Raw genomic sequence first — 27,225 nt, 5'->3', positions numbered from 1 at the left:
TCTTGGGAGAAAAACTTTCAGTCAACATAGTGTGTTTGGCATGATTAAGAAAGACTAGGTTTCTGGTGGATGCGGTGCATGGATCTGGGATGGGGGGCAGATGAGGACTATTAGGAAACAGTCCAGTAGGGGCTATTCTTGCCCCTCCTCCTGACGCCACTTCCACCCACCTCTCTCCTTCCTTTCTTTCTCTTTCCTTTACCTCAAATCTGAATTCCATTAATGTTTACCAAATAACTGCTCTGTGCCAGGCACTAATAATTTCTGCATAATGAGTAGCAAGGGTATCAACAACTTAGAGGAAGAAGTGGACTCCAGCCCCACCCTTTGTAAGAAGCCAGGCCAGGATTTTGGTGACTATAAAGGTGGGGAGATCTTGGCCAGGCTGAGGACATAGGATCTCACTGTCCTGCCAGCCCTTTGACCATCCTCTGAAGCCCCTCAATAAAATGGTATCATGCCCTCCACCCTCACCCCCCAAAAAAAAGAAGTTGAGCCGGGGACAGTGAGTAGGGCACGTGTGTGTGGAGGGCAAACACAGACTGATGCAGTCTCTCTGAATGGCAATCTAGAAATGTGTCTAAAAATCTTTCAAATGTATGTGGCGTTTTACCTAGCAATTTGACTTCAAGGAATTCATACTGAAGAGCTAAGTTGGGACAGGTACAAAGACTTAGCAAGAAAGATGCTATCAACAATAGCAAAAAAGCTGTAAGCAGTGTAAATGTCCAACAAAAGATAGTGGCTGTGTAAGATGTGGAAGGAACATCCACGTGACAGGACAAAAAGCAGTCATTAAAAACAATGTGGGGGTGGGGACAGCAGGGAGGCAGGAATGGTTATAACAAAAGGGCAGCCCATGGGGCACCTGGGTGGCTCAGTCAGTTAAGCATCTGAGTTCGGCTCAGGTCATGATCTCACAGTTCGTGGGTCCGAGCCCTGTGTCGGGCTCTGTGCTGACAGCTCCGAGCCTGGAGCCTGCTTCAGATTCTGTGTCTCCCTCTCTCTCTGCCCCTCCCCCACTCGTGTTCTGTCTCTCTCTCCTTCAAAAATAAATAAACATTAAAAAAAAAAAAAAAAAGAAAGAAAAGGCAGTCCAACATTAGAGATCTCATGGGTTGGTGGTGGGAGACACATGAACCTATCCAGGTAATACATGTGTACTATAGTTTTGCAGACTGCTACCAGTGGGGAAACTGGGCAAGTTGTACAAGGGATCTCTGTATGGTTTCTTATAACCATAAGTAAATCTACAGTCATCTTAGTATCTTAAAAATGCTAGGAAAGTATATTTATTGATGTGGAGCCATGTTTCCAGTAGACTGCTGAGAGAAAAAGCCACACTGCTAGCTGACAGGCAATAATTCATATAGTGATGGGCCGGCAATATGTAAATGGTAGGTTAAATTGGAAGATAATGATAAAGGAAGATGACTAAAAATCTCTCTCTTTTATAGTCCACATTCAGTAAAGGAAGAACAGCAAATCTGAGGTTTCATCGATTAGATTTATAATATTTACAGTAGATTCCACTTTTGTTTACAATGTTCATATAAAATTATATACTCCTAATTGTATGTCCTGCATATATTACGTATACATATAGAAAAAGCCTGGGTGGATATGTTCTAAGACGTTTAAGAGTGATTCTCTTGGGCGCCTGGGTGGCGCAGTCGGTTAAGCGTCCGACTTCAGCCAGGTCACGATCTCGCGGTCCGTGAGTTCGAGCCCCGCGTCAGGCTCTGGGCTGATGGCTCGGAGCCTGGAGCCTGTTTCCGATTCTGTGTCTCCCTCTCTCTCTGCCCCTCCCCCGTTCATGCTCTGTCTCTCTCTGTCCTAAAAAATAAATAAAAAACGTTGAAAAAAAAAATTTAAAAAAAAAAAAAAAAAAAAAAAAAAAAAAGAGTGATTCTCTTGAGGATGGGATTCTGAGAGCTAAGTCTTTCCTTCATGCTTGCCTCTATTTTAGGGCATTTCTACAATGGGCATGATTCACTCACAGAGCAGACAGGCAGCCTGGACAGCTGGGATTAGGCCAGACCAGACTTAGGTTGTCAATCTCTGCCCTCCTGTGTTTCTGTCCTCCTGTTTGTGGCTCCAGGTCCCCATTTCTGTTCTGGCCTCCTCCTAGTTTGAGAGACTTGTGCATAGTCCCATGCTCCCTTCTTGGCTCACACACCTCAGCGCCCCGCCCCTCCATCTGACCCACATTCTCTTTCCCTCACACACACTACCATGCTCACACATCTGCGCATATACCCAGCTAGACTCCCAGCTTTGCTGGCTTGCTCCCCTCTGCCCCATGCATGGCCCTCAGTGAAACAGACTCTGTCTGCAGACAGACAACCCTGAATACCCCTCCCTGTCCCAACCAGGAAAGGGAGACCAGAAAGAATTGGAGGCTCAATAGGGTGGAGCTGTTTGTCCAAAGACACACAGGTTGTATAAGGTAGAGACAGAGTTTCAGGTTCTCGTCCAGAGTACCTTCCATGACATCATAACTGCAACTCCTCTCTCTTCCCTCTCTCCTCACCATCCATCCCCCACCCAATACACAAATGCGTAGCCTGGCTTCCTGGGTCTTGTCTGCCCTGCCACGGCTGAGAGCTGACAAGCACCCTGGTTACCTGTGGCACCTCCACGGCCGACATGGAGAAGACATGGAGGCAGAAGATCTTGGAGCCATGGTAACCAACCACAAAGCCCTGTAGCTTCTGCTGGTGCACAGGGAAGGTGCTGGCTTTGATGTTAAGGTAGCCTCCTCCCGAGAAGCAGAGCATGTCCTCACACTGGGTGTTCCAGGCCACGCTGTTGGCATTTGGCTCCTGAAGAACAGGAATAGTAAGGATCCTTTGACAACCACCCTGGCCTTTGCCACCATTCCTGCATTCAGCTAGGCACTTTTTAAAGCCTGAATCAAACTAAATTGCTAAGAGTGGGATGGGGGAAAAGGGAGGAAAAGGGAAGCAGAAGAAAAGGATAGAAGCATAGAAGCAAAATCCTCTATGCCTCTATGCACTTGTTTATGTTGGAATTTTTTTAATAAACAAGCATTACTTTTGAAAAAAAAGTATTATTATCCCAAATATTAATCATTACCTACTGAGAGAATGAGCAAAGTGGCTTTACTTCTGTTACAGAATGAGTACACACAGCTATACACAGAAGATTTAAAGGGATATGTTCCAGGGCTCCTGGGTGGCTCAGTCAGTTGAGCATCGGACTCTTGATTTCAGCTCATGTCATGATTCCACAGTCATGGGATTGAGCCCTGCGTCAGGCTCCGTGCTAAGCATGGAACCTGCTTGGGGTTCTCTCTCTCTCTCTCTCTCTCTCTCTCTCTCTTTCCCTTCCTCTTTCCCTCTCTCCCTCTCCCCAACCCACATGTGCACCTGCTCTCTCTCTCTCTAAAATAAAATAAAACAAACAAGCAAGGGTGCCTGGGTGACTCAATTGCTTGAGTGCCTGACTCTTGACTTCAGCTCAGGTCATGATCTCACAGTCATGATCCTGTGGTCATGAGATAGAGCCTTGCGTTGGGCTCCACACTGAGTGTGGCACCTGCTTAAGATTCTCTCTTTCCCTCTCCCTGCCCCTTTCCAGTGTGTGTGTGCTCTCTAACTCTAAGTAAAAACAAAAATAAAACAAGCAAACAAAAATAAATAAAAGGATATGTTTCAAAGAATTAACAGTGATTGTTTTGGGGTGGGTGGAATTGTGGGTGCTTTTCATTTGTTATGTTTTTTGTTTGCCTGAAATTCTCTTTTGATCATAAACATCTATTATTTTTTATAATAAGGAAAAAAACTTATTTTTACATTATAAAATAATATATCATCTCTGCATTTACAATTCTCATGCTGTAGAAATACAGTCACCCTGGGGGGCACTCCCTCTCCTATACGTTTTCTGCTTAGCAGTGGAGCCCCAGGGAGCAGATGTTCATACCTTTCTGCCTAGAATCTTTTACAATGTCTGAATCTTTTATAATGAGCATGGATTACTTTTATACTAAGCAAAAACAATAGAGCTGTTTTAATTTTCAGGGGGCAGGGGCAGTGGAGAGAAAAAAAGATAGTTGGGAATGCTTATATCTCCTGACAAGGTCTGAGAATTACCCTCCCTAGCTACTACAGAACCTTCAGTGGAGATGGGGAAGGACACACACCCTTCCATTCCTATATGGTTCTAGGCTCAGACACAGATTCACAACTGGAGGCCTGCTAACCTACCTACAGGAGTTAGTGTTGAGGCTGAAGAGAGGAAAAGTAACATTTAGGGCCATGTTTTGTAAGGCACTGAGCTACTTACTGTAGTCTCTTGTTTAGTACTGTAACAATTCTGTGAGGGGGCAATTACAAGTTCAATTTCAGAGAGAATAAAAAATTCAGGTTCAATGAACTGTGCTAACTTGCTTGAGATCACACTGTAAGTGGTGAGGGTAGGACTGGAGCCCAAGTCTGTCTGAAGACAAAGCCTATGCTCTTTCTTTCCCTTAACCACTCTGCCTCCACAGTGATATAAATGAGTTGTTATCTACTGGAACCACCTTGGGCTAGCAGTAGCCAGGTGGCCCCTTCTAACTGACTGAGGCAGCTCCCTACACTCTAACATCCCTCTGTCCTGCTGATTCTGCTCCCAGGGACAAAGAAGAGCCCTGAGAAGGGGACCTCAATCTGCCAATTAACACTGGGAGACTTGAGGCTGAAGAAGCCAGTCAGCTTTAGGGGAAGCTTGCTTCAGGCAAATGGGCCCTGACCTCTTATAAAGCCCTATACAGGCAAAGAGTGGCACTGAGTCTGGCAGAATGCCAGCCAGGTGGTGGGCATGAAGCCTTTGGGCTCTCTTCTCCAGTGACACACTTCCACCGGCCACAGGACCAAATGGTATGTAAACAATGCCTATGCCCCCAAACAGTTCACATTTTGCTGGCTCTTATAGCATCTTTGTGAAATAAATAGAAGGGAGGGCTTCCCCCATGCCTTCCCTTCTTTCAGATGACAAAACTTGTCCTATTTCTTTACTACGTCTTAGGTCACTCATAGATACAGGCATATCTCCAATAGGTGAGAAGCCCTTTTGCAAAAGAATATCATCTCATTGAACAATACACTGAGACCCTATCACATGCCCCACTGATATTTATTATTATTTCTTTACTGTTCACAGAAAGAAAAGTGTTACTTGCTCATCTTATCTGTGAGGAAACCAAAGTTCAAAGAGACTTTTTCCAGCTCCTGCAGCTCATGTGTGGGAGGGGGTGGGCTGTGCCCTGGGGCCACTTGGGCTCTGCACCCCTGCTCAAAGCCTATACCCCTCCATGTCACCACTCCTCCCAGAGATCTGCCTGGGAGCCAGAGCGTGAGCACCTCCTGCAGGAACTAGGAAGCTAAAAAAGAAGTCAAAGGACCATGTCATGGAAACTCTGGGATTTCACCTGAAAAAGCAACTCTTTGGTATGGATGTCATACACCAGGCACATGTCATTTTCATCCACCACGGCCAGCTTCTTACGGGAGGCACTCATGTCCAAACAGCGCACAGCTGTGGCCTGCTTTAGCAAGACGATGGCAAAGAGATTGTCCACAAAGATCTTTAGGATCTGGCAAAATTTCAGAGAGGAAAAAAAAAAGTGAGTTACCATGGCAACAAGACTCTGGAACTCTGCCAGGTATTGGAATCCCATGTGTTCTACAAGAACAACTCCCACTAACTTCAACAGAGGCTCTGTGCAGAGAAAAGAACTCATCAAAAGAAGGGAGCGGGGACTTATCCTTAGGAAACCAGAAGTACAGTTCCTCAGAGGTTGCCAAAGTAATGACAAGCCCCAAGATGCAAGAAACTCTCTTAAATGTCTGCTTGACGGGGATTTGTTAATAACACTACCCAAACTTCAGAGTTGGGAGATCTGAGTCACACTAACACAGGAAGAGGCTACTTTATTTATTTTATTTTTTTAATGTTTTTATTTTTTATTTTTGAGACAGAGAGAGACAGAGCATGAACGGGGAAGGGTCAGAGAGAGAGGGACACACAGAATCTGAAGCAGGCTTGAGACTCTGAGCTGTCAGCATAGAGCCTGACGCAGGGCTCGAACTCACGAATCGTGAGATCATGACCTGAGCCGAAGCCGGACGCTTAATGACTGAGCCACCTAGGCGCCCCAGGAAGAGGCTACTTTAAACACTGACAAGACATCTGGTGTAACTACAGCAAAATAATGATGATGATGATGATGATGATGATGATGATAAGGATGATGACAGCTATCAGTTATTGACTATTTTTGACAGCCTTATGCAACATGAAGCATTATCCTGATTTGTAAAACCTCAGTCTCAGAGTGGCAATGTGACCTGCCTAGGGTCATACAGCCAGTAAGCAGCTAAGCACAGACATGACCCCAGGTTGACCTGCCCCCAAAATCCATGTTCTCAGGTCTCACAATGGAAGTGACAGCTGACCGTGAGAAAGAAGCAGACTTTCCACCCTTTGGTATTGCTACCCTGCAGCCCGCACTAATTCATACTTCATGACTTCTGTCCCCAGGAAAGGCCTGATAAGCCTCAGCCACAAGCCATCTGCTAGACAGCTTGGCTCTCAGGCTAATGCGGTTATATTTTCACTTTCAAATTTCCATGTAGCCCACTTAGAACTTTTCTTATTTTGAGCAAAGAACACACACACAAATCTGTTTAACTTTGTATAACCTAGATTTTCCACATCTATATGAGCAAAGGGCCCAGTTTTCTTACAATATCTAGTAATAATTGCCTGAAGACCAGTACCCTCTAAGACACAAGCTGAAACTCACTGCCTTAATCCATTCATTGCCCTAATAGGGATCTCACCTAAGAATGAGCTATGCCTCCCTCCTTAGCAAGCCACTGAAACTGCACCTCTAACAAATCTCCCACCTTCTGGATGCCCTTAAACCCACTAATCCACTCTACAGGCAGCCCAGAAGCCACAGTGCCAACCCTGCCAGGATGCGCATGCTAAAAGTCTTTGGCCTGAAGCTGTTCTCAAAACATGAAAATCTGGGTTGCCCTCCAATGTGCCTATGGCAAATGTGGGGTGGGGGACACCCTTTTTCCTGCCCCAAGAAACCATTCAGGGTCGTAATGAGACTGGTCCCTGTGTCGGCACACAGATTATCAGCCTGATGGGAGACACATGAGAACACTCACCTGTCCATTCTTCAGGCCTACTAACAGACCTTCCCTTCCTGGAGGGCCACCAATCACCTTGATATAGCGAATAAGAGACTCCATCTGCCACTCCCGCTCCTTCACTCCACTGAAGGACAGGCACTGTAGCCGTTTCTCCTAGAAAGCAAACCCAGTTCTGCATGGATATTTGACAGAGTAAGTGTTCCCAGCCCTCCCCAGGAGGTGTTCCTGCATGTGAGGGATGAAAAATACCTCAGGGTCTATTGGATCTAGTCCCCATGACTGGCATTGTTCGTTAATCCTTCACACAGCCTTCACCACAGAGCCCAGCTCAGCCTCACATCTTCTGTGCAGACCTCTAGGCAGCCACAGCCAAAGGCAGCATCCAAAAGCATATCTTTTTGCCACATCTATCCTATAACTTGTTGCACCTCAAAACTGCTTTTAGTTCTAGACATAAGAGAGATTTTAATTGTATTTTACATACAGTGGTTTTTAAGTTTATTTATTTTGAGAGAGACACAGTGTGAGTTGAGGAGGGGCAGAGAGAGAGGGAGAGAGGCAAAGAGAGAGAGAGGGAGAGGGAGAGGGAGAGGGAGAGGGAGAGGGAGAGGGAGAGGGAGGGAGGGAGGGAGGGAGGGAGAGAGAGAGAAAGAGAGAGAGAGAGAGAGAGAGAGAGAGAGAGAGAATCCCAAGCAGGTTCCATGCTGTCAGCACAGAGCCTGATGCAGGGCTTGAACCCACAAAGCTGTGAGATCATGACCTGAGCCAAAACCAAGAGTCAGACACTTAACTGACTGAGCCACCCAGGTGCCCATACATACAGTGATTGCTAAAGGATTTCTTAAAACTTTATCACTTCCAACAGGCCTACTTTTATGAATCCAAATCTACCTCTACTTCCAAGAAAGATGCTGGGCTGGCCTTATCTCAAAGTCTTTCCAAACTTCTCCTGGCATTGACTTAGACATTTTCTAGGAAGCTCTAAGTTGAAAAATTTTTTTCTGTGAAAAAAATCTCTCAAAAAGTAAAACTTCCTTTACTATTTTTGACTTGATATCATAAATATTTTTGTTTAACAGATAGTAAAATATACATGTAATATATATATTACATATATTTACCAAAAAATTGATCATTTCTATCAGTATATGCTTTAAGTCATTAAAATATGTATGATCCTAGTATAACAAAGTGCTTTGCAATACAAAAAGGTATTTTCCTAGTTATGGTCCATGACTTTCCGGTAGAGTCCAACTCCTCTAGATGTCAATAAAATGAAAGCAATGAACAGCTACTGAGTTTGAGGGAAAGGGACTTTCTTGGTGTCCAACTTTAAAACAATGAGTTGGGTACCCTATCCTTAGAGGAAACATGAAGAAGATTCAGCCCGATTCCTCCAACCTGGTGCCCACCTGGCAGAGGATGATGTGATCGGCACACACCACCAGGAGGTTGCATTCAAACTTCTTGACAATCCTCTCCTTCACCCGATAATGCATGTCTGACGAGTCGTCTGAATATAACTCATAGATGAGGATTTTCTCTGGCAGTTGGATAGCTAATCGATTTTTGTAGATGGCAATTTTCTTGACAAGCTCTTTACATTTAATCCGAACTGTCAAAGAAAAAAAAACTCCAGCTCTAGCATGACGTTAAGTAAGGTAGAAGGCAGAGAAATTAAAAGCTATCATTTAATGGCAATTAAAGGAGACACTTTCATCAAAAAAAAAAATCTTTACAGACTGTCTAATATGTACAATCAGCTCTACTAAATATGGGAATCCAAAATCGTATACAATCTTTGTGGTCCAAAGCTTACACCTGAGTACGGAAAGTAAAATTCTTAGCATTACCATCACTTACTGAATATAAGTTTAAAACTCCTCTGCACAGCATTAACAGCCCCTGATGATCAGAAGTCCATCTGAATAAATACCCACATCTCTGGCCACTCCCCACCCACCACCCACAATAACAGGGAAATGCATGTAGTTTCTGTATACACTAGACTCTCACACTCTAACTGCAGACCAGGTGGAGAAAGTGTCCCCAATAAGGGAAACTGGGGAACTGCCCAAGTAGCTATACCCTCACCAGCACAGCTGGAATCTTCAAACAGAGGTGCTCCCAGATGGGAACCAAAGGATGCCACTGAATCTGTAAGACAACCCTCAGTGTGCATACCCACACACAGGCACCAGGCAGTGTGCTGTGGCCAAACATCTGTATATGAATACATCTGAAATAAGTGGATCCTTAGCCCATTTAATCAGCATGGCTACTGGGTGGACAGCGGAGGAGGCTGAGGTTCAGACTGACTGTGCTAGGCCTGGAACCCAGATCTTCTAAGCGTGTGATGACCCATTATCCCTGCTTACCTCTGGGGTAAGGACCCACCAGGAGGCAAGTGGAGATGAAGGTGAGAGAGAAGCATTCCAGTATATCCACACCAGAGAGGATACACATCCACAAAGACTGATGCAGCTCAGCCACCTTGGCTCTGATGTGTCATACATTACCCTTCCCTTAGTCAAGAAGTCCACGTCCCCCTTGGAATTGGCAGCAGCAAAATTATGTGAGTCTGTGCCTTTTTTTTTTTTTTTGAGACAGAGGGTTTATTGCTTTCTTTAGATTCTCAAAGACATGTACATCCTCCCCTTACCCTCAGAAAAAAACAAAAGAAGAACCAGTAGTCCAATGTGTTTCCAAAAGACTGAGGAGGAACATTTCCTATCATTTTACTTGCTCTGTCAGCAGTCCTCTCAACCTATCCCTCTTCCCAAAGTCTGCCTTTTACCTTTCTGCTCAGTGATCAGGTGCTGCACGATGACATCAGTCATGCTATCCCTGTAGGCATACCGGTCCTTGTAGAGACCGTGGACAGTACTGAAAATAAGCTGGTAGAAGGAAATGGTGCCATCTTGGCAGCCTACCACCTGTAGGGAAAGAGAGTTGTCAATTCCCAGCTCTCTCTGGAGAAAGAGTCTGCCCTCCCATTTGTCAGGAGCAAATGTCAAGGATCTGACTGGCTAAACATGGCTGATGTCTGTGCCTAGTCAGGCAACAGCCCAACAGAATGGACTTCTTCTTACCACGTAGTTGGAGTCAGGTTTCACTTTACACGTCCACACCCAGGAGTTCTGCTCCCCAACAGTCCCAAGCCGTACTCCGTCCTTGGTGAAAAGGGATACTTGTTTGTCTGACCCTCCCAGCAAAATGTACTCCCCTTTAGTAAAGTAGCTGAGGCAGCAGGGGTCAAAGTTCAGTGACCGATCCTTCCCAATCTGAGGAAAGAGAACACACACCAAGGGAAAAACCACTCCTAAATCCATACTATTCACGATACAATTAAGGGCTTTTCCTAATGACTTTAATGGGGGGAGTCAAGAAGACAAGGGCAAGCTGGCCAGAGTTAACTCCTGTGTGATTCCATCATGAACACAGGCCAGCCTCCTCTGGAGCTCCCTACTTCTCCCCTCCACACAGCTGAATCCTCCACTGCTTGAGTTGGCAGTTATCTCCCGGAGTCCCACTAGGTGCTCTAGGTGTGTATCTTAGCTCCTCAGCCAATCTGGACCCTCCTCCCACTCGGACTTTCTCCCACAGGCCTCCTCCACACACAGCCTTTGCAAGGATTTCAATGATTCCCCTCAGGTCCTTCCTTCCTTCCTTCCTTCCTTCCTTCCTTCCTTCCTTCCTTCCTCCCTCCCTTCCTTCCTTCTTCTTCTTCTTCTTCTTCTTCTTCTCCTTCTCCTTCTTCTTCTTAAGTATTTCATAAAGCTAAATTCATCTGGTTTAAAAAACTGTCCTCTATTCTGAAACTACACCCATCATACTTCTCTTTATAACAACCTTACTGAGGTATAACTCATATACCATACAATTCACCCACTTCAAGTGTATAATTGGGATGCCTGGGTGGCTCAGTTGGTTGAGCATTCGACTCTTGATTTTGGCTCAGGCTCCCTGTGTCAGTGCAAAGCCTGCTTGGGATTCTCTCTCTCCCTCTCTCTGCCCCTCCCCTGCTTGCTCACCTGTATGTGTGTGTGTGCACGCATATGGTGTACACATGTGTGTGCATTCTCTCAAAGTAAATATACATTAAAAAAAGCGTGCAGTTAATTATGCAAACAGCATCACTAATTCAGAACATTTCTATCACCCCAAAAAGAAACCACATACCTGGTAGCTGTTGATCTCAATTCTCTTTTCTTTCCCTCCTCTGTCAACCACTAATCTACTTTCTGTGTCTATAGTTCTGTCTACTTTGCAGATTTCACAAATCTCCAAATGGGAGATGGGATCTCACAATTTATGAATTGGATCACACAATTTGTGGCCTTTTGTGACCAACTCATCCATATTGTAGCGTGTATCAGTACTTCATTCTTTTTCATTGCTGAATAATATTCCATTACATGGAATCCATTACATGAATATACCACATTTTATTATCTATTCATCAGTTAATGGCCATGTGTAATTTTTGACTATTATGAATAATAGCGCTATGGATATTTGTGTACAAGTTTTTATGCAGACATGTTTTCATCTCTTATGGATACATATATCCAGGAGTGAAATTGCTGGATCAGCTGGTAACTTTATGTTTAACCTTCTGAGGAACTGCCGTATTTTTCAAAGTGACCGTAACATTTTATATTCATACTAGTAGTATGTAAGGGTTCCAATTTTTCCAGCCCAGTGGGTGTGATTTTGATTTGCATTTCCCTGATGTCTAATGATGTTAAGGACCTTTTCATGTGCTTATTTGGCCACATGTATATCTTGTTTGGAGAAATCTCTATTCAAATCCTTTTTCCAGTTTTTAATTGGGTTGTCTTTTTATTATTGAGTTGTAAGAATTCTTTGTATATTCCAGATATATGTCCCTTATTAGATATATGATTTGTAAAAATTTTCTCCAATTCTATGAGTTGTCTTTCAGTTTTGGTACTGTCCCCTTAGCTTTTAGGATGAAGGTCAAGCTCCTGAGCTCAGCTCCCTTGGCCAAGACAAACATCTTATAGTTTGCCAAGCAGACCATGCTCTTTCAGACCTTCATGTCCTCACAAGTGCTATTCTCCACCACTACCCCAGCCAGAACTATCCTCCCTCTCTCTCTCTCCACCAGGTGTCATCTCCTACAAAAAACATCCCCTATCTCTTCACCCTACCCAAGGGTGCTCCCTCCTTTGTGCTCCCATGGCCCTGTGCTCACCTCCCCCACAGCACTGCTCTCAATGCTCTGTAGTTATAGGTTTAATTTGATGTCCTCTCTCCCCTTTTAACCTGTTAAAACCCAAGCTCCTTATTGTCACTGGAGTTTTTTGCTGCCCTGAGGGTGCTTTTTGTAAATAAAAAGACTATTTATGATTACCATTGTTAAACTAATAGTCAAAAAAAAAAAAAAAAAAAACCTCACAACAACTAACAGTTTATTAAAGAAATAATCCTAAAAACCTGGTTCTTCATTAAGTTTTTAAGTTCAATTTACAAATATTTTCTATTTATAAGTCTAGCAAAAGTAAACAACTAATTGAAAAGGGGCCTCTGATTATCATTTACTGAATTAAATTTTGAACAGATTTTAAAATCCCTTAGTTTAAGGGATTTTAGTTGATTCCCTTAAACTAATTTAAATTGCAATAATTTTGGGGCACCTGGGTGGCTTAGTCGGTTAAGCATCTGACTTTGGCTCAGGTCATGATCTCATGGTTTGTGGGTTTGAGCCCCATGTCGGGCTCTGGGCTGAGAGCTCAGAGCCTGGAGCCTGCTTCCGATTCTGTGTCTCCCTCTCTCTCTGCCCCTTCCCCACTCACACTCTGTCTCTGTCTCTCAAAAATGAATAAATGTTAAAAAATTGTTTTTAATTAATAAATTGTAATTATTAATTTTATATATTCAATTTTCCTTTATAAAAATTTCAAATGCCTAACACCAAAATTCCCCTAGCACTTATATAATGATAGTAAATCCCCTAGCACTTACAGTAATGATAGTAAATGATAGTAAGAAAACTAAAAAAATCTTATGAGTCATGACATAGAAGGTTTGCAGCTTCTGGTAATGGCTCACTAGTTCCCACTAGGCCAACTCTCCTGCAGGTAACAACTATAAATGCTGAACCAACTATAAATTACAACCACCTGAAGGCACTACAGAGCAACCAGAAGCAGACAAAAACTGAAGACACATGAGCATTTGGAAGAAAGGCCTGGCCCTAGGTGAGTTTCTCATTTTTTTAATGGCTTTTTGCCTGAGGGCAGGCCCTATCAGCACCCTGTTGGATGAGCACAGAATTTCAAGCCATGACAGCTTAAAAATGAGGTGGGAAATCCCAGAAAAGAGACATGCAGAGGGAGAGCCAAAATTCTGCACATACACTCTGTTGAATATCTGGAGTTCCCTGAACTACACACATGTGGGGCAGATGCCAAGCAGCCCAGCAAGGCTAAAGAGCTGAATAGAGACTTCAGCTGCTGCTCACACTAGAAAGGTGGAGTTTGAATGTTGAGTCCAGCAAAGTTAACTACCTGTTTTAAAAAAGCTCAACTACAGCGTGCTCTCTCTCTCTCAAAATAAATAAACTTAAAAAAAAAAACAAAAACCAAAACAACTACACAATAATCCTCAGAGGAACATGACAGAAATTAATCCCTATGATGTACCTATGATGTATCATTTACAATGTCCAGAATATAACCCAAAATTCCAAAAAGCAGAAAAATATGAACCATATTCAAGAGAAAAGACAATGAGTAGATACTGACCCCAAGATAATTCAGATACAAATTAGCACATAAAAATGTTAAAATAGCTATTATACTATGGCCAAGGATATAAAGGCAAATATACCTACATCTATAATGAATGAACAAATAATGAAAAAGAATCAAATGAAAATCTAGAACTGAAAAATGAAATAACTGAAACAAAAATTCACTGGATGGGCTTAACAGAAATATTACAGATGACAGAAGAGTCAATGAAGTTGAAAACTGAGCAACAGATCAGAGTTGGGGGGGGGGGGGGGGAAGATTTAAAAAATGAAAAGGGCCTCAATGACCTGGAGAACAGTATCAAAAGGTCTAATGTGTAATTGGAGACCCAGAAGGAAAGGAGAGAATGAAGAAGAAAAATTATTTGAAGAAATAACAAAGAATTATTCCACATTTGCTGAAAGAATAAAGACATAAATATATAGATTCAGGAAGATCAGTAATCATCCCCCACCCCACCCCAAGACAAAATATAATGAATCTCTTTAACATTCCAATATTACTTAGGTACTTACTAAAAATTTCTTACATCTTTCAATTTAAAATCGGACATATAAATTGATTACTCAATTACAACTTCTAAATGGTCATCACAAGACAGATATGATAGATATTCTAGTATGGATTCTAGCATCAGTCTGCCTGGGTTCCAAACCACACTTGGGCACTAACTATACTGTATGACTTTGGGCAGTCATTGAACCTCTCTGTGCCTCAACTTTCTTACATGTAAAGTGGTGGTAACAGTACATACCTCACAGAGTTGTTACAAAGATTAAAAGAGTTAACCTTATAAAGAGTTTATACAATGCCTGAAACCCAATAAATGTTAGCTATTATTATCATTAACCCAGATACCCTTTTTTTTTTTTTTTTTTTTAATATATGAAATTTACTGTCAAATTGGTTTCCATACAACACCCAGTGCTCATCCCAAAAGGTGCCCTCCTCAATACCCATCACCCACCCTGCCCTCCCTCCCACCCCCCATCAACCCTCAGTTTGTTCTCAGTTTTTAACAGTCTCTAATGCTTTGGCTCTCTCCCACTCTAACCTCTTTCTTTTTTTTTTTTTTTTTTTTTTTCCTTCCCCTCCCCCATGGGTTTCTGTTATGTTTCTCAGGATCCACATAAGAGTGAAACCATATGGTATCTGTCTTTCTCTGTATGGCTTATTTCACTTAGCATCACACTCTCCAGTTCCATCCATGTTGCTACAAAAGGCCACATTTCATTTTTTCTCATTGCCACGTAGTATTCCATTGTGTATATAAACCACAATTTCTTTATCCATTCATCAGTTGATGGACATTTAGGCTCTTTCCATAATTTGGCTATTGTTGAGAGTGCCGCTATAAACATTGGGGTACAGGTGCCCCTATGCATCAGTACTCCTGTATCCCTTGGATAAATTCCTAGCAGTGCTATTGCTGGGTCATAGGGTAGGTCTATTTTTAATTTTCTGAGGAACCTCCACACTGCTTTCCAGAGCGGCTGCACCAATTTGCATTCCCACCAACAGTGCAAGAGAAACCCAGATACCCTTAAACATTATAAACACTTAAATAGCTAAAAATACACAAATTATATATACCTAAGACCAACACAAAAGTATAGGTTTGATTTACTTCATCATCCTATATTTAATTCTAAATCTTCCCAGATTTAAAAGACAACCACTAAGGAAACAATTTTACTGTCCCAAACCAAGTGGGTTATCTCAGCAGTTAGGTTGCTTATCATTCAAAAACTCTGGGCCACAACATGAGCTCTAGTGCTACATACATGCAAGATATTTCCCATGGCTCTGACCACCAGGTCAAGTTCTTTTTTATTGTCACTGTAGCAACAAGACTCCATTCTCTCTCTGTGTAGTGTGGTTATTTGTTCCCAAGAACTTCCAATACCTATGCCCAGTGCCTGGTACACAATAGATGTACCAATAAATATGTGTTGAATGATGATATACACACATCAAGTGGATGAACAGATAGTCCAGGGCTAGATACAAGATAATTAAAGTGAGGGTTTGGGGAAATCAGCCATGGGAAACTCAGAAGACACTTCACTATTTTTATCTTGTCTTTACTCAACTATGGAAAAAAAAAAAAAAAGACAAATGATGAGGTAGAAAAGAAATGGCCCGCAAACTAGGCTACATAACTGAAACCCCTCTTAAGGACTAAGAATATTACTAAACAAAGGCTCCGTTGAACAGGCTGTATTTCTCACCTGTTAGGCTGTGGTACCTAAGCCATCCCCACCACCTTCAGTAGTAATGAGGTGTATAATCTTTATTTGGGTATAATCTTTATTTCATGTTCTGAGTCTTGTCTACTCGTTTCTAAAAAGTTAGTAACCAGTGTACCTACTTTGCAGGGTTTTGTAAGAATTAAATGAGATAAAGTATGCAAAACCTGGGCATAGTACCTGGTATCAAAGTAAATGTTCAATAAACAGGAGCCAACAAGAATAATAATGTATAATTACCAAAAATATAACCTCTAAAAGTGAACAAGCATGACTGCAATTGTATCTCCCACTGGGTTTGTACAGAACTACATACCTGTTTTCCACTCAGTTGGTAAAAGGATAGTTTCTGTCCCCAGTCAGCTACAGCCAGGATGTCATTATGTTCCTCTCTAACCAACAGAAGACAAAAGAGGTTATGTGGGGCCATGGCCTGAGAACTGTAGCCCCAAGGGTTTAACAAACAACAGGAAAAAGAAACCCCTGGCCAGACTGTCAGATTACCAAATGTTATATAGCAATACTGAGGCCAAAAGTTATAACATGGGCCAACCCATCAATCAGTCCAGTGGGATGAGGCAAGGTGATCCTTCTTGGATCTGTTATTTCATTGAATGCCCTACCATAGGCTGTGGTGCTGGGCCTCTGCCACAGTGAAGAAGCTAAACCCCTCATTTCAAAGCTTCCTGAGAGCAGTGCTAAGAAAGCACAAGGTTGTAGAGCCAAGAGTGCCTTTTATTTATGTACTATAAAATGTGGGGATATGATGGAGAAGCAAATCTATTGCAATGAAAGGGCAATGGGTTGTCTGATGTTTTAATGGACAGAGAGGAAGTTTGCTTGCGCTTCCTGAAGAGGGAAAAATCAACACCTAAAGATCAGTTCTCTCACAGTTAGGGTCCTCAAACAGGTGAAATGGTTTCTGACTAGATGAATAAAATATAGTGTGCTCTCTGAAGACCAGCAATTGCCTTTGAAACTGACCACCTATCAGAATCAGTGCCTTGGGACTAGGGCCGTAGGACCAGCACACCGGAGAAACCTCTTCAGCTGAGGCTGGGGATCAAGCTACTTGGGAATCTAGTTCAAGAGACAGACATTCTCAGCCCTTGAGACCTGGTCTTACTCCACCTAATGTTGCCTCCTCTTTGTTTATTAATTTTCAAGCCCAGGGCCTGAGGTCATCTGGTAGCACCATTAGATATGCAGGCAAGGCGGGGTGCAGCCTCACCGGCAAAACATAGCCAAGGGTGGCAAACTGGCAAATATAGGCACTAATTCACAACTAAGGGAAAAAAGATGAAGATGGAGAGGGATGTTAACAGGAAGGGACCTGCAGGTGAACTCTGTAGGATTCATATGAGGTCCAAACACAGTCCAGGAACCCAGCCCATGGTGAACCTTCTTATGGAGGTCACATGTATCAATTGGGTTGATAGTTTTCAACCTCCTTTTTCCCTTTTCTCTTTTTTATTCCTGGAAGTGGGACAAAATCTCATGTCAAGCAATAAAAGGGGCCGATCTGACTGAAGCAAAAATAGGGACCTGAAGCCCACCCTTTGTTCCTTTCCTTGTCCCTCATCTCCCACCTCCTTCTTCCAAGGAACCCCAGATATCAAAGAGCACAGTTTGCAAAGTCCCAAGCTAGATCACTTTTGCCCAATCAGAATATCCTGGCTACCCCAGCTTTCCCCATTCCAGTATGCCAATGTTTTCCTTATAGGTAAACTCGATCAAAAACAAGAGAGAATGCCTAGACAGCCAGGATTTGGGTGTGAGGATTGTGGGTAAGGCAAGGGCTTCCTCTCCGATACATGTCCTGTCAAATACAAGGTAAGGTACACTATGGGAACAGGCTAAGAAAGGTGTCTAGTAATAGAGGAAGTGTTAAATGAATTATGATGCATCCACACAGCGTATCCTATGCAGGTATTAAAAATCCTCTTTTTAAAAGGACCATTAATGTTACCAGAAAGAGACTGCTTTATGGTGGCTAAGTGGAAAAAAAGAGTCAGATATGATTTATTTAATCATATGAACACACTGAAAGACTGAGGGGGAAATACACTGAAATGCTAATAATGATTCCCTCAGCGGATAGGGTTTTACAAAAAAGTTGAACCTTTTTAAAAAGTTGAACCTTTAAAAAGTTCTCCTTTAGATTTTCAGTATTTCCTAAGTTTCCCAAAGAATCATTTTATAACATAAATTATAAGGGTGGGCTCTCCCCCTTGCTGGGGGAGCTTTCACCAACAATTCCCCCAACCCTCTTAGAAAGGAACTTCAGAGCAGTGTCTGCCTGGCAGGTCTATGCTGGGGCCTCGACCCTTCCAAGGGGGGAGGGGGGCTCTTGCTCCTCAGGACACACTCACGAGTTGTCGTCCCTGAGACTGTCGTCCTCTTCCTCTGGTTCTTCCTCCTCTGCCTCACTACCCTGACTACTGTACACTGCTGACTTCAGAGTGGAAGGGATTTCCTGAAAATATCTGTCGACCATGACTTCCTGGTCATCCTCGTTTTCTCTGTTCATCCAGAAATTCTCCCATCGGCTGTAGATAGTAAGTGGTTGTTCACAATCATGTTGCCTAGAACTGCACTAAAGCTATAATTTCAAAACCTGTCAAGAAGCCCCTGAACCCTGCCCGGAAGAGGACAGCAACCAGGTATACTGGGCATCCTGCTTCTCATGAATTAAAAATGGTACCGTGCAGCCACAAAGTCATCTGTGGCCACAAAATCAAACAGCAGGAACTCTGGGGTAGGCTAATGGCCTTTGAAGGCATTAGATATGCATGGTACAGCCCTGGGCTGGACACAATTATTCAGGAAGAAGCATAATAATCTGGTGTAAGAAAGGCAATGGAATCAAACAACCTTGTAAATCAAGTAGGTACCACCTGTAAAATGACATTGGGCTGGTAAACAATTAAGTCCTTTACTTCAGAGGACTTTGTGGGGGATACCAGGAATTTAATAATATTAGAGGATTATACAAATAGCACCTAAAGTTATTAGTCTACCCTTAAAGTCACATGGGCAGAAGAGGGAAAGTGTGTGTAAGGTTTGAGAAGGTAGATGCCAATTGTTTGTGGAACTATAGGCTTTGAGGACATTTCTAGACTTAATTTTTACTTTTTTGGCAAGGGCAGCAAAAAAGGCTCATGAAACAGCTATTTATTATTGGGTGGGCACATGTTCTGCCCAGAATTGAAGGGAAGAAATGAAAAAGGGAAAAGACCCAAATAAAGCCACAGCAAACAGGTGAGCTATTAATTCATAAAGAAATGGGCTTTCTGTAGCATATGCACACACAAACACACAAACATACACACACACACACACACACACACACACACACACAAGCGCGCGCGCGCGCGCATGCTTTGGGCTGGCCTAGATAGTTCATCTGCTTAGCTAAAATCTCTGGGATTCATTCCAAAACTCAAGATGGGCTCTTAAAAAATTCCATTCAAATGGAATGGGTTCCAAAACATCAGTCAAATGGAGTGAGAAGCTTTTGAATGGAGGGACACCTTAGGAAGAGAATTCAGCCTGCTGAGAAAGCTCTTTTTCTTAATAGTATTTGTCCTAGAAGGAGGACAGCTATAAGATTACCTTGAAGGGTTCCAGCAGATGGACCATATGGGGGAGAGGGAGCCCCCTGGCCGCTCAATCTTCACTTTTTCCTCACCATTTTTGTTCCGTATGCTGATGATCCCATTGAACATTCCTAGAGCCAGGTACTGACCATCATTTGTCCAGCTGTTCATACAACCAACGAAAGGGCATGGGGAGAGGGAAAGGAACACACAGAAGGTAAAGCCAGTGAGGAGGATGCCCTGGTCAAAATATAGTCTAATGAGGCAGCAACAGAAGGGCTCATCCTGGTCCTGATATAAAAATCAGAGGACCAAACATCAAGCCCCATTTATTTTTAAAATCGACAGTGAGATGTGAAGGCAGTATCACCCTTTCCTGAGCTCCCACGGTTTTCTGTACATACCTCCATGAAAGCCCTTAGCTTGTGCTTGCAACACTGAGCCAGCCTCTATTCTCCACTCACCATTTCAACCTCCTCCTACTATAAGAGCATCTAAGAACAGAATCTGTGTCTTGGTGTATACCTAGCTTCTCAAATAAGTGTTTAACAGATATTGAATGAAAGAATGGCTACACTCAGAATCTGCACAGCCAGAATAGCTCCTATTTATAGAGTCTTTAATGCATCAGGTACTGTGTTGTTTTATACTCAGTTTGTGCACATTTCACAACAGCCCTATTGAGTATTTTTATCTCTATTTGTAAAATGAGGAACCTCCTAGGGTCACAGAGCCTATCAGTGACTAAATCTGGATTTAAATCCAGGTCTAGTATCAAAGCCTATGCTTTCTCTTAGCACACATGCTGCCTGGACAAGGACAGCCTCGCACCTCCAGAAAACCTCCACTGAGTATAGCTTTCTAGCTGAGGAGACTTATTACTAGATAATTACAGGAAGGCAACTTGTAGTTCTCTTTTGCTTGATGATCAAAGGCACAGGTCCTTCCCATCAAGGAGACAGTAAAAGAAAAGAGAAAACATAGGGGCCCAAACCAACTAGGTCACACAAGAACTTTTCCACTGTGTGACCTAACCAGATTCTAAGAGTCTGTTTAGAAGAGGAGGGAATATAAAGCTTCAGAGCTGCCTTTAACTCACCTGCAGCAGGTGATCTTGCTACTGGATTTATGTTTGGAGACAGACTTCTGTTCAGGAGACCACAAGCCTTCAACACAAAATATATAAAGGAAGATAAGATTAGATGGAATATTACTCAGCAATAAAAAGAAACAAACCATTGATACACCTCCAGGGCTTTATGCTGTATGAAAAAGCCAATCTCAAAAAGTCATGTACTATATGCTTTCATTTTATAACATTCTCAACATGGCAAAATTCTATAGATATGGAGAACAGCTTAATGGTTACCAGATGCCAGGGATTAGGGATAATAGGAGGGGGATGGAGATAAAGGAATGTCTTTGTGGCAATGGTAATCTACACACGTGATGAAATGACAGAACTATATACACATGTTGTGCCAGGCCTCATTTCCTGGTAGAACTCTACTATCTTTGCAACTGACAGCAAATCTATAATTATTTCAAAAGAAAAAGAAAAAACAGCAAGGTAGATTGGTGAATTTCTAGATTGGTGAATTTCATTTCTTTTTTTTTTCTTTTTTTTTTTTAACGTTTTATTTATTTTTGAGACAGAGAGAGACAGAGCATGAATGGGGGAGGGGCAGAGAGAGAGGGAGACACAGAATCGGAAGCAGGCTCCAGGCTCTGAGCCATCAGCCCAGAGCCCGACGCAGGGCTCGAACTCACAGACCACGAGATCGTGACCTGAGCTGAAGTCGGACGCTCAACCGACTGAGCCACCCAGGCGCCCCTAGATTGGTGAATTTCAGAGGTTTAACTCAAAGAAATGGCAACATCACAGTTCATAACTATTACATTACAACCAGGGTACAATCAGCATCCAAAGTAATGAACGATGCTTCCTAAAAATCAGTTTCCTCTCTCAGGCCTCACCAACAGCACATGACCCTGTCTAGACTGTGCCTTGTCCAAGGCACACTGGCCACTTTTGGTTTACTGCCTCCTGCTAGTGGCTCAGTGCCCTACAACAGGTGTACATCTAGGCAACACGAACAAGTTCTACTCTTTGCCTGAGCCATGAAGTATGATCAAGAAAATAAATCCAGGGCAATAATATACTTACATAGCAAGGTGCAACATCAAACAAGCTATTTGTTTCTCCCTCTCCCTGGTCTAGAATGCCTCCCACAAATGTTCAACTTTTATACATCTTGTCTATGCTCCACTGAGCCTACCTGGAGCCTCCAGCAAAGGAAACCTCTCCCTCCTGGGCCTCCCTCAGCACTATTTAGCAGATCATGCCTTAGATATAATTGCATGGCCGAGGTCCAAGCCCTGGTTCCACCACTTATCAGCTGGGCAACCTCAAGTGAGTCACCAAACCACTCTAAGCCCCAGTTCTTTTTCATCAGTGGTGTGGGAATGAGAATATCTGACCTTAGGGGTGGTCATACAGCTCAAATAGGAATTCATTTTAACTCTCAGTACAGTGCCTAGCACATCACAAGCATTCAACAAATATTTTATTATTATTATTAATTGTTATTATTATTATTATTACTTGATATTCTATTTTTACAAATTCTACCTCTCCACCTGCCCCAAACCACAAGCTCTTTGAGGGCAGGGATTCTATGTTGTCTTTTTAATCACAAAAGTAAGCACAAAGGGGCATCTGGGTGGCTCAGTTGGTTAAGCGTCCAACTCTTGATTTCACCCAAGTGACGATCTCATGATTCATGGGATCAAGTCCTGTGTCGGGATTCTCTCTCTCTCTCTCTCTCTCTCTGTCCTTCCCATGTTCACATATACACCTGTATATGCTCTCTCTCCTTCAAAATAAATAAATAAACAACAAAAAAAGTAAGCACACAGACCAGTGCCTCACATAGGGGTTAACATTTTTAATGAATGACAGTCCCTTTCCCTTTTATACAATGTGCTTTCAATTATATTCTCTCTTGAACCTCAGATCTCTGTCACTCTGGCAGTGAGGTACACAGGTAGGATAAGGACCGTGAAACACTGAGAGGGATTACATGGTCTCTCACTCCTCAATAATGGCTGTTCTGTTGTACCCACTGTCAGCAAGGAAGACAGAACTGATGAGCTTAAAGCAAAATTGGTCTTGACAGAGATAACCTACAGGCCTCTGCTCCTTCCCTCCCTGCCTCAAGGGCCATTTCACTGGCCTCTCCTCTGTGTCAGCACCATGCCAATGCCATGAGTGGGGCCACAGTAATCTCCTCAGGGTATCCAGCCCCTCAGGAAGGACAGCTACAGCCACCAGACAAGTAATGGTGACACACTACACAAGAAGCACAAGTTGAAATAGTGAAGAATTTCACACATACAAGGATGCTGGGGGACACAGAAGTGGAGACAATCACTGGTTCCTGCCAGGTGAGGTGGGAAGGTTCCCCAGAGGCAGCAGCATAACGTTATGTCTGTGCTCTCCCACCCTTCTTACCATTTCCCTCCCTGGGGCCCTTCCTGCTGTCTCCCAGATTTTGTACCAGATTCAATGTCACCATTCACTCTTTTGGTTTCTCTACAATTTAAAGATAACTGTCAGCCTCCCCTCAGCTATTAAAGGCAGGGAAGTAGCATGAACTCTCTCAGGACAAAACCACCACATTCTGGATGGATTTCAACATTTTTTGCCCAGATTTTCAGTAACTCCAGGACAAGACATCAGGAATCAGAACTTACCAAAGTCACTAGAGGAACAAGATGCCAGTTGGTGGGTAACAGGGTTGTAGGAGACACACTGGATAGAATCATTGTGCCTAACAAGTAAACAACTATAGATTATTATGCAGCAAACCACAAATGCTTCAGTGGCAACAACTGAAGATTTTATGATGAGCCCACAGTCTCTCTGACTACACACTACAGGCTCTTATGCCAGTGATCAACAAAAAGCACAGGGATGAATTCTCCTCTGCTGGATTGCCCCTCACCCACCATTTTCCTCTCTTAAACATTACCCACCAGACTGGCCTGGTTTAAATGCAACCTCCTCCAGGACCAGCACTCTTGATACCTCTGGTTTGTGAGCTGATAAGATAATGATGTACAGTACCTAGCCTAGCACCAGGTACACAGGAAGTGCTTTATTCACGGCTGTTAATTATTGCTTTGTGGAGGCCTGGAAATACAGGATGGAGATGCAATGAAGATGTTACAGGCCAAGATCTGGAAACACGGCAAATCCTGAGACAATAGCGAAAGCTGAGTGAGTCACGTATGTCATCTCAGCCTCTACTTTATTTCTTCGCTTCTAGGTAACGTTTTGCTTATAACTTCATTCATTCATTCGCTCATTTATTTATTCACTCATTCAAAAGTTGTTCATTGATGTATATACCCATGTACATAACAGCATTATTCAAAATATCCAAGAAGTAGAAGCAACTCAACGTCCATCAATGACAGATGAATGGATAAACAAAATGTGCTATATCCACACACTAGAATATAATTCAGCCTTAAAAAGGAAGGGAATTCTGATACATGGATAAACTTAGTGGACTTTAGGCTAAGTGAAATAAATCAGTCACAAAATGACAAATACTATATGATTCTGCTTACATAAGGTGCCTAAAGAAGTCAAATTCATAGAGACAGAAAGTAAAATACTGATTGCCAAGGCCTGAGGGCCCAGGGAATAGCAGTTGTTTAATGGGTACGGAGTTTTAGTTTTGCAAGATGAAAAGAGCTATGGAGATTTTATATAACAACATGAATGTACTTAATACAACTGAACTGTACACATAAAAAAACGGTTAAGATGATTAATTTATGTTATGTGTATTTCATCACAATTAAAAAGAAAAAAATCATTTGTTAAGTACTGATTATGGGCCAGACATTGCACTAAGCACCAGGAACACATGGGTAAGCAAAAATAGATGCAGTGTTTGCCTTCACAGAATTTACAGGCTGATGGGAGACAGCCATCGATCACCAGAATAAATGTAAAACTACAACTGTGAGAAATACCAGGAAGGAGACCTGACTGAGTCTAGAGGGGCAGGAACGGCTTCAAATAGAAGCAACATATGAGCCTAAGATCTGCAGAGCAAGTAGGGTTAACCTGGCGGAGGAGGAATGGGAAGAACGGGAAGAACATGAGCAAAGTCTCTGCAGAGAGGAAGCCTGGTGCACACTGACTCCAAGTTTCTGGCTGTTGAAACTGGGTGGATGTGACGCCATTCCCTGAAATGGGGGCATTAGAAGGGGACAAGTTGGACTCAGGTGGAATCTGTGGTGTCAGAGTAACTAAACTGAGCTATATGAAAACACCTAGCTCAGTGCTGGCCAGGCTAGTTGTGCTCAAATGTTCATTCATTTGTTCATTACCCAACTTTCCTATACCCACCATATACTCCTATCTATAACTTAACCTCAAACTCAATTGCAGAGAAAAAAAGTTCTTCCTTATATTATTTCTAAGGGGCTTTTGCTACAGTAGCTCAATCAGAGCCAAACCAATAATACTGCACACCTAAATGGTTACTTACGTGTATTTCAGAATGCCTTCCAATTTTGAGGTCCAGATAATAACACTTTTATCAGCCGATCCAGAAGCAAAGCGCTTGCCTAAAAGTGTTTTAAAAAGAAAACTCATATTTGTTTTAAACCAGCATTTCTCAAAGAGTATTTCCTAGAAAGGAGTTTCTTAGAAAACTAGTTCTTTAAGGTTAACTAGCAAGTGTCAGCTGCTTCTCTACTTGTTTTTGTTTTTTTAGAGAGAGTGGGGGGGGGGGGAGAGGAGCAGAGGGAGAGAGAGAAAGAGAGAGAGAATCTTAAGGAGGCTCCACACTTAGCATGGAGCCCAACATGGGGCTCAATCCCACGACCCTGGGATCATGACCTCAGCCAAAATCAAGAGTCAGATGCTCAACCGACAGTCACCCAGGCGCCCCTCTACTTCTTTTTCTTATCAGTACTGGCTGGCAGTTCAGGAAGTTTGGGTTCAAATTTTACTTTTTCTGGCACTGAGTAAACAAAGATGTATTGAGGGCCTACCACATGTTAAGTATCATGTTCTATGCTAAGGATTAAGTAGTAATTAAAGCACATGTAATCCCTACCTTCACAGAGTTTAGTGTAGTGGGAAAAGTAGGCATTGAATGAATTAAATCTAACATGAACATAATGTGCTAAGAAATGAAGTGAGTCCTAGGAAAGAGAATAACTGGGGGATGTAATTTAGATGAGGGAAAAGCTTCTCAGGAGGAGAACCTTCAGTTGAGACCTAAAGGATGAGCAAAGCTTAGCCAGGTAGAGGCAAAAGACCCATCCACATGGATAGAAAAGATATACAAAGGCCTTGAGGTAAGAAAAGCCTGGTATGTCTGAGTGGCTGAGAGGCAGCAGCATGGAATACCAAGAGCCAAGGGGGAGGTGGGTAGAGGATAGATCTCTAGCAGCTTCAAGGCCATAGTCAAGATCTTGTTCTTTAACTCAAAGAAAGGCTTTAAGCAAGAGCAACAAATGAGATTTTCATGTCCACACTACTTGGGCTTTATGAAAGAATGGACTAGGTCTCTCGGGTGGTGCCAGCTGCACGCTCCCTTGTGCCCCTCATAGCCACGCCTTGCCAAATTGAAGAAATCAAGGATTTTCTGCTCACAGCCAGATGAAAGGATGCCAAATCCATCAAGATCAAGAAAAATAAGCATGGGGCGCCTGGGTGGCTAAGCTGGTTGAGCACCCAACTTCGGCTCAGATCATGATCTCACAGTTCTTTGAGTTTGAACCCCACATCGGGCTTGTTGCTGTGTGCACAGAGCCCACTTTGGATCCTCTGTCCCCTTCTCTATCAAAAACAAATAAAACATTTTTTAAAAATAGAATAAATGAAATTAAATAAAGATAAGGATAACATGAAGTTTGATGTTCGATGCAGTAGATACCTTTACACTTTCGTCATCACAGACAGAGAGAAAGAAGAGAAACTGAAACAGTCCCTGCCCCCAGGTCTGGCACAGAAGGACCTGAAATGAACCTGGCACACTGATTTGAACTGTATTAAAGTTTTTAAAATTCTTTGAAAACCATGAAAGAATGGACTAGAGAGGCAACATATAATAAGTAATTACTTATTAATTACATTGTTGCAAATTTGCAAGTAGTACTTAAGAGGTGGAGCAGAGTATCAAGGCGCAAACAATAAGGAGTCTTCACCTACTCTGGAGAGAGATAAGGAAGAATTAACCATGATAATTCTGAGTGAAATAAGTCAGGCAGAGAAAGATATCATATGTTTTCACTCATATGTGGATCTTGAGAAACTTAACAGAAGACCATGGGGGAAGGGAGGGGGAAAATAGTTATAAACAGAGAATGAGGGAGGCAAACTATAAAA

General features: G+C 42.7%; 1 protein-coding gene and 1 pseudogene across 3 annotated transcripts in view; one reads left to right on the top strand and one right to left on the bottom strand.

The window, feature by feature from the left end:
- The window catches only part of IFT122 (intraflagellar transport 122), a 73,280-nt gene that overhangs the window by 33,342 nt on the left and 12,713 nt on the right, over positions 1-27,225 (bottom strand). For 2 of the 3 annotated variants that reach the window (XM_042911213.1, XM_042911208.1), the window contains exons 4-15: positions 25,376-25,454; positions 23,562-23,638; positions 20,905-20,971; positions 19,822-19,968; positions 18,579-18,755; positions 16,523-16,598; positions 10,268-10,459; positions 9,973-10,111; positions 8,588-8,790; positions 7,191-7,328; positions 5,438-5,602; positions 2,628-2,825 (exon numbers count right to left, since the gene is read on the bottom strand). In XM_042911213.1, the coding sequence (XP_042767147.1) occupies positions 2,628-2,825; positions 5,438-5,602; positions 7,191-7,328; positions 8,588-8,790; positions 9,973-10,111; positions 10,268-10,459; positions 16,523-16,598; positions 18,579-18,755; positions 19,822-19,968; positions 20,905-20,971; positions 23,562-23,638; positions 25,376-25,454 (1,658 nt within the window). The remainder of the gene's footprint in view (positions 1-2,627; positions 2,826-5,437; positions 5,603-7,190; positions 7,329-8,587; positions 8,791-9,972; positions 10,112-10,267; positions 10,460-16,522; positions 16,599-18,578; positions 18,756-19,821; positions 19,969-20,904; positions 20,972-23,561; positions 23,639-25,375; positions 25,455-27,225) is intronic. The other variant, XM_042911219.1, reaches the window with a different exon arrangement.
- On the top strand, positions 26,209-26,863 carry LOC122213615 (annotated as a pseudogene).

Source organism: Panthera leo, chromosome A2 (assembly GCF_018350215.1).
Source record: "Panthera leo isolate Ple1 chromosome A2, P.leo_Ple1_pat1.1, whole genome shotgun sequence".
Lineage (NCBI taxonomy): Eukaryota > Metazoa > Chordata > Mammalia > Carnivora > Felidae > Panthera > Panthera leo.
Note: the sequence above shows the minus strand (reverse complement) of the source record. Positions and strands in the feature narration are given on the sequence as shown.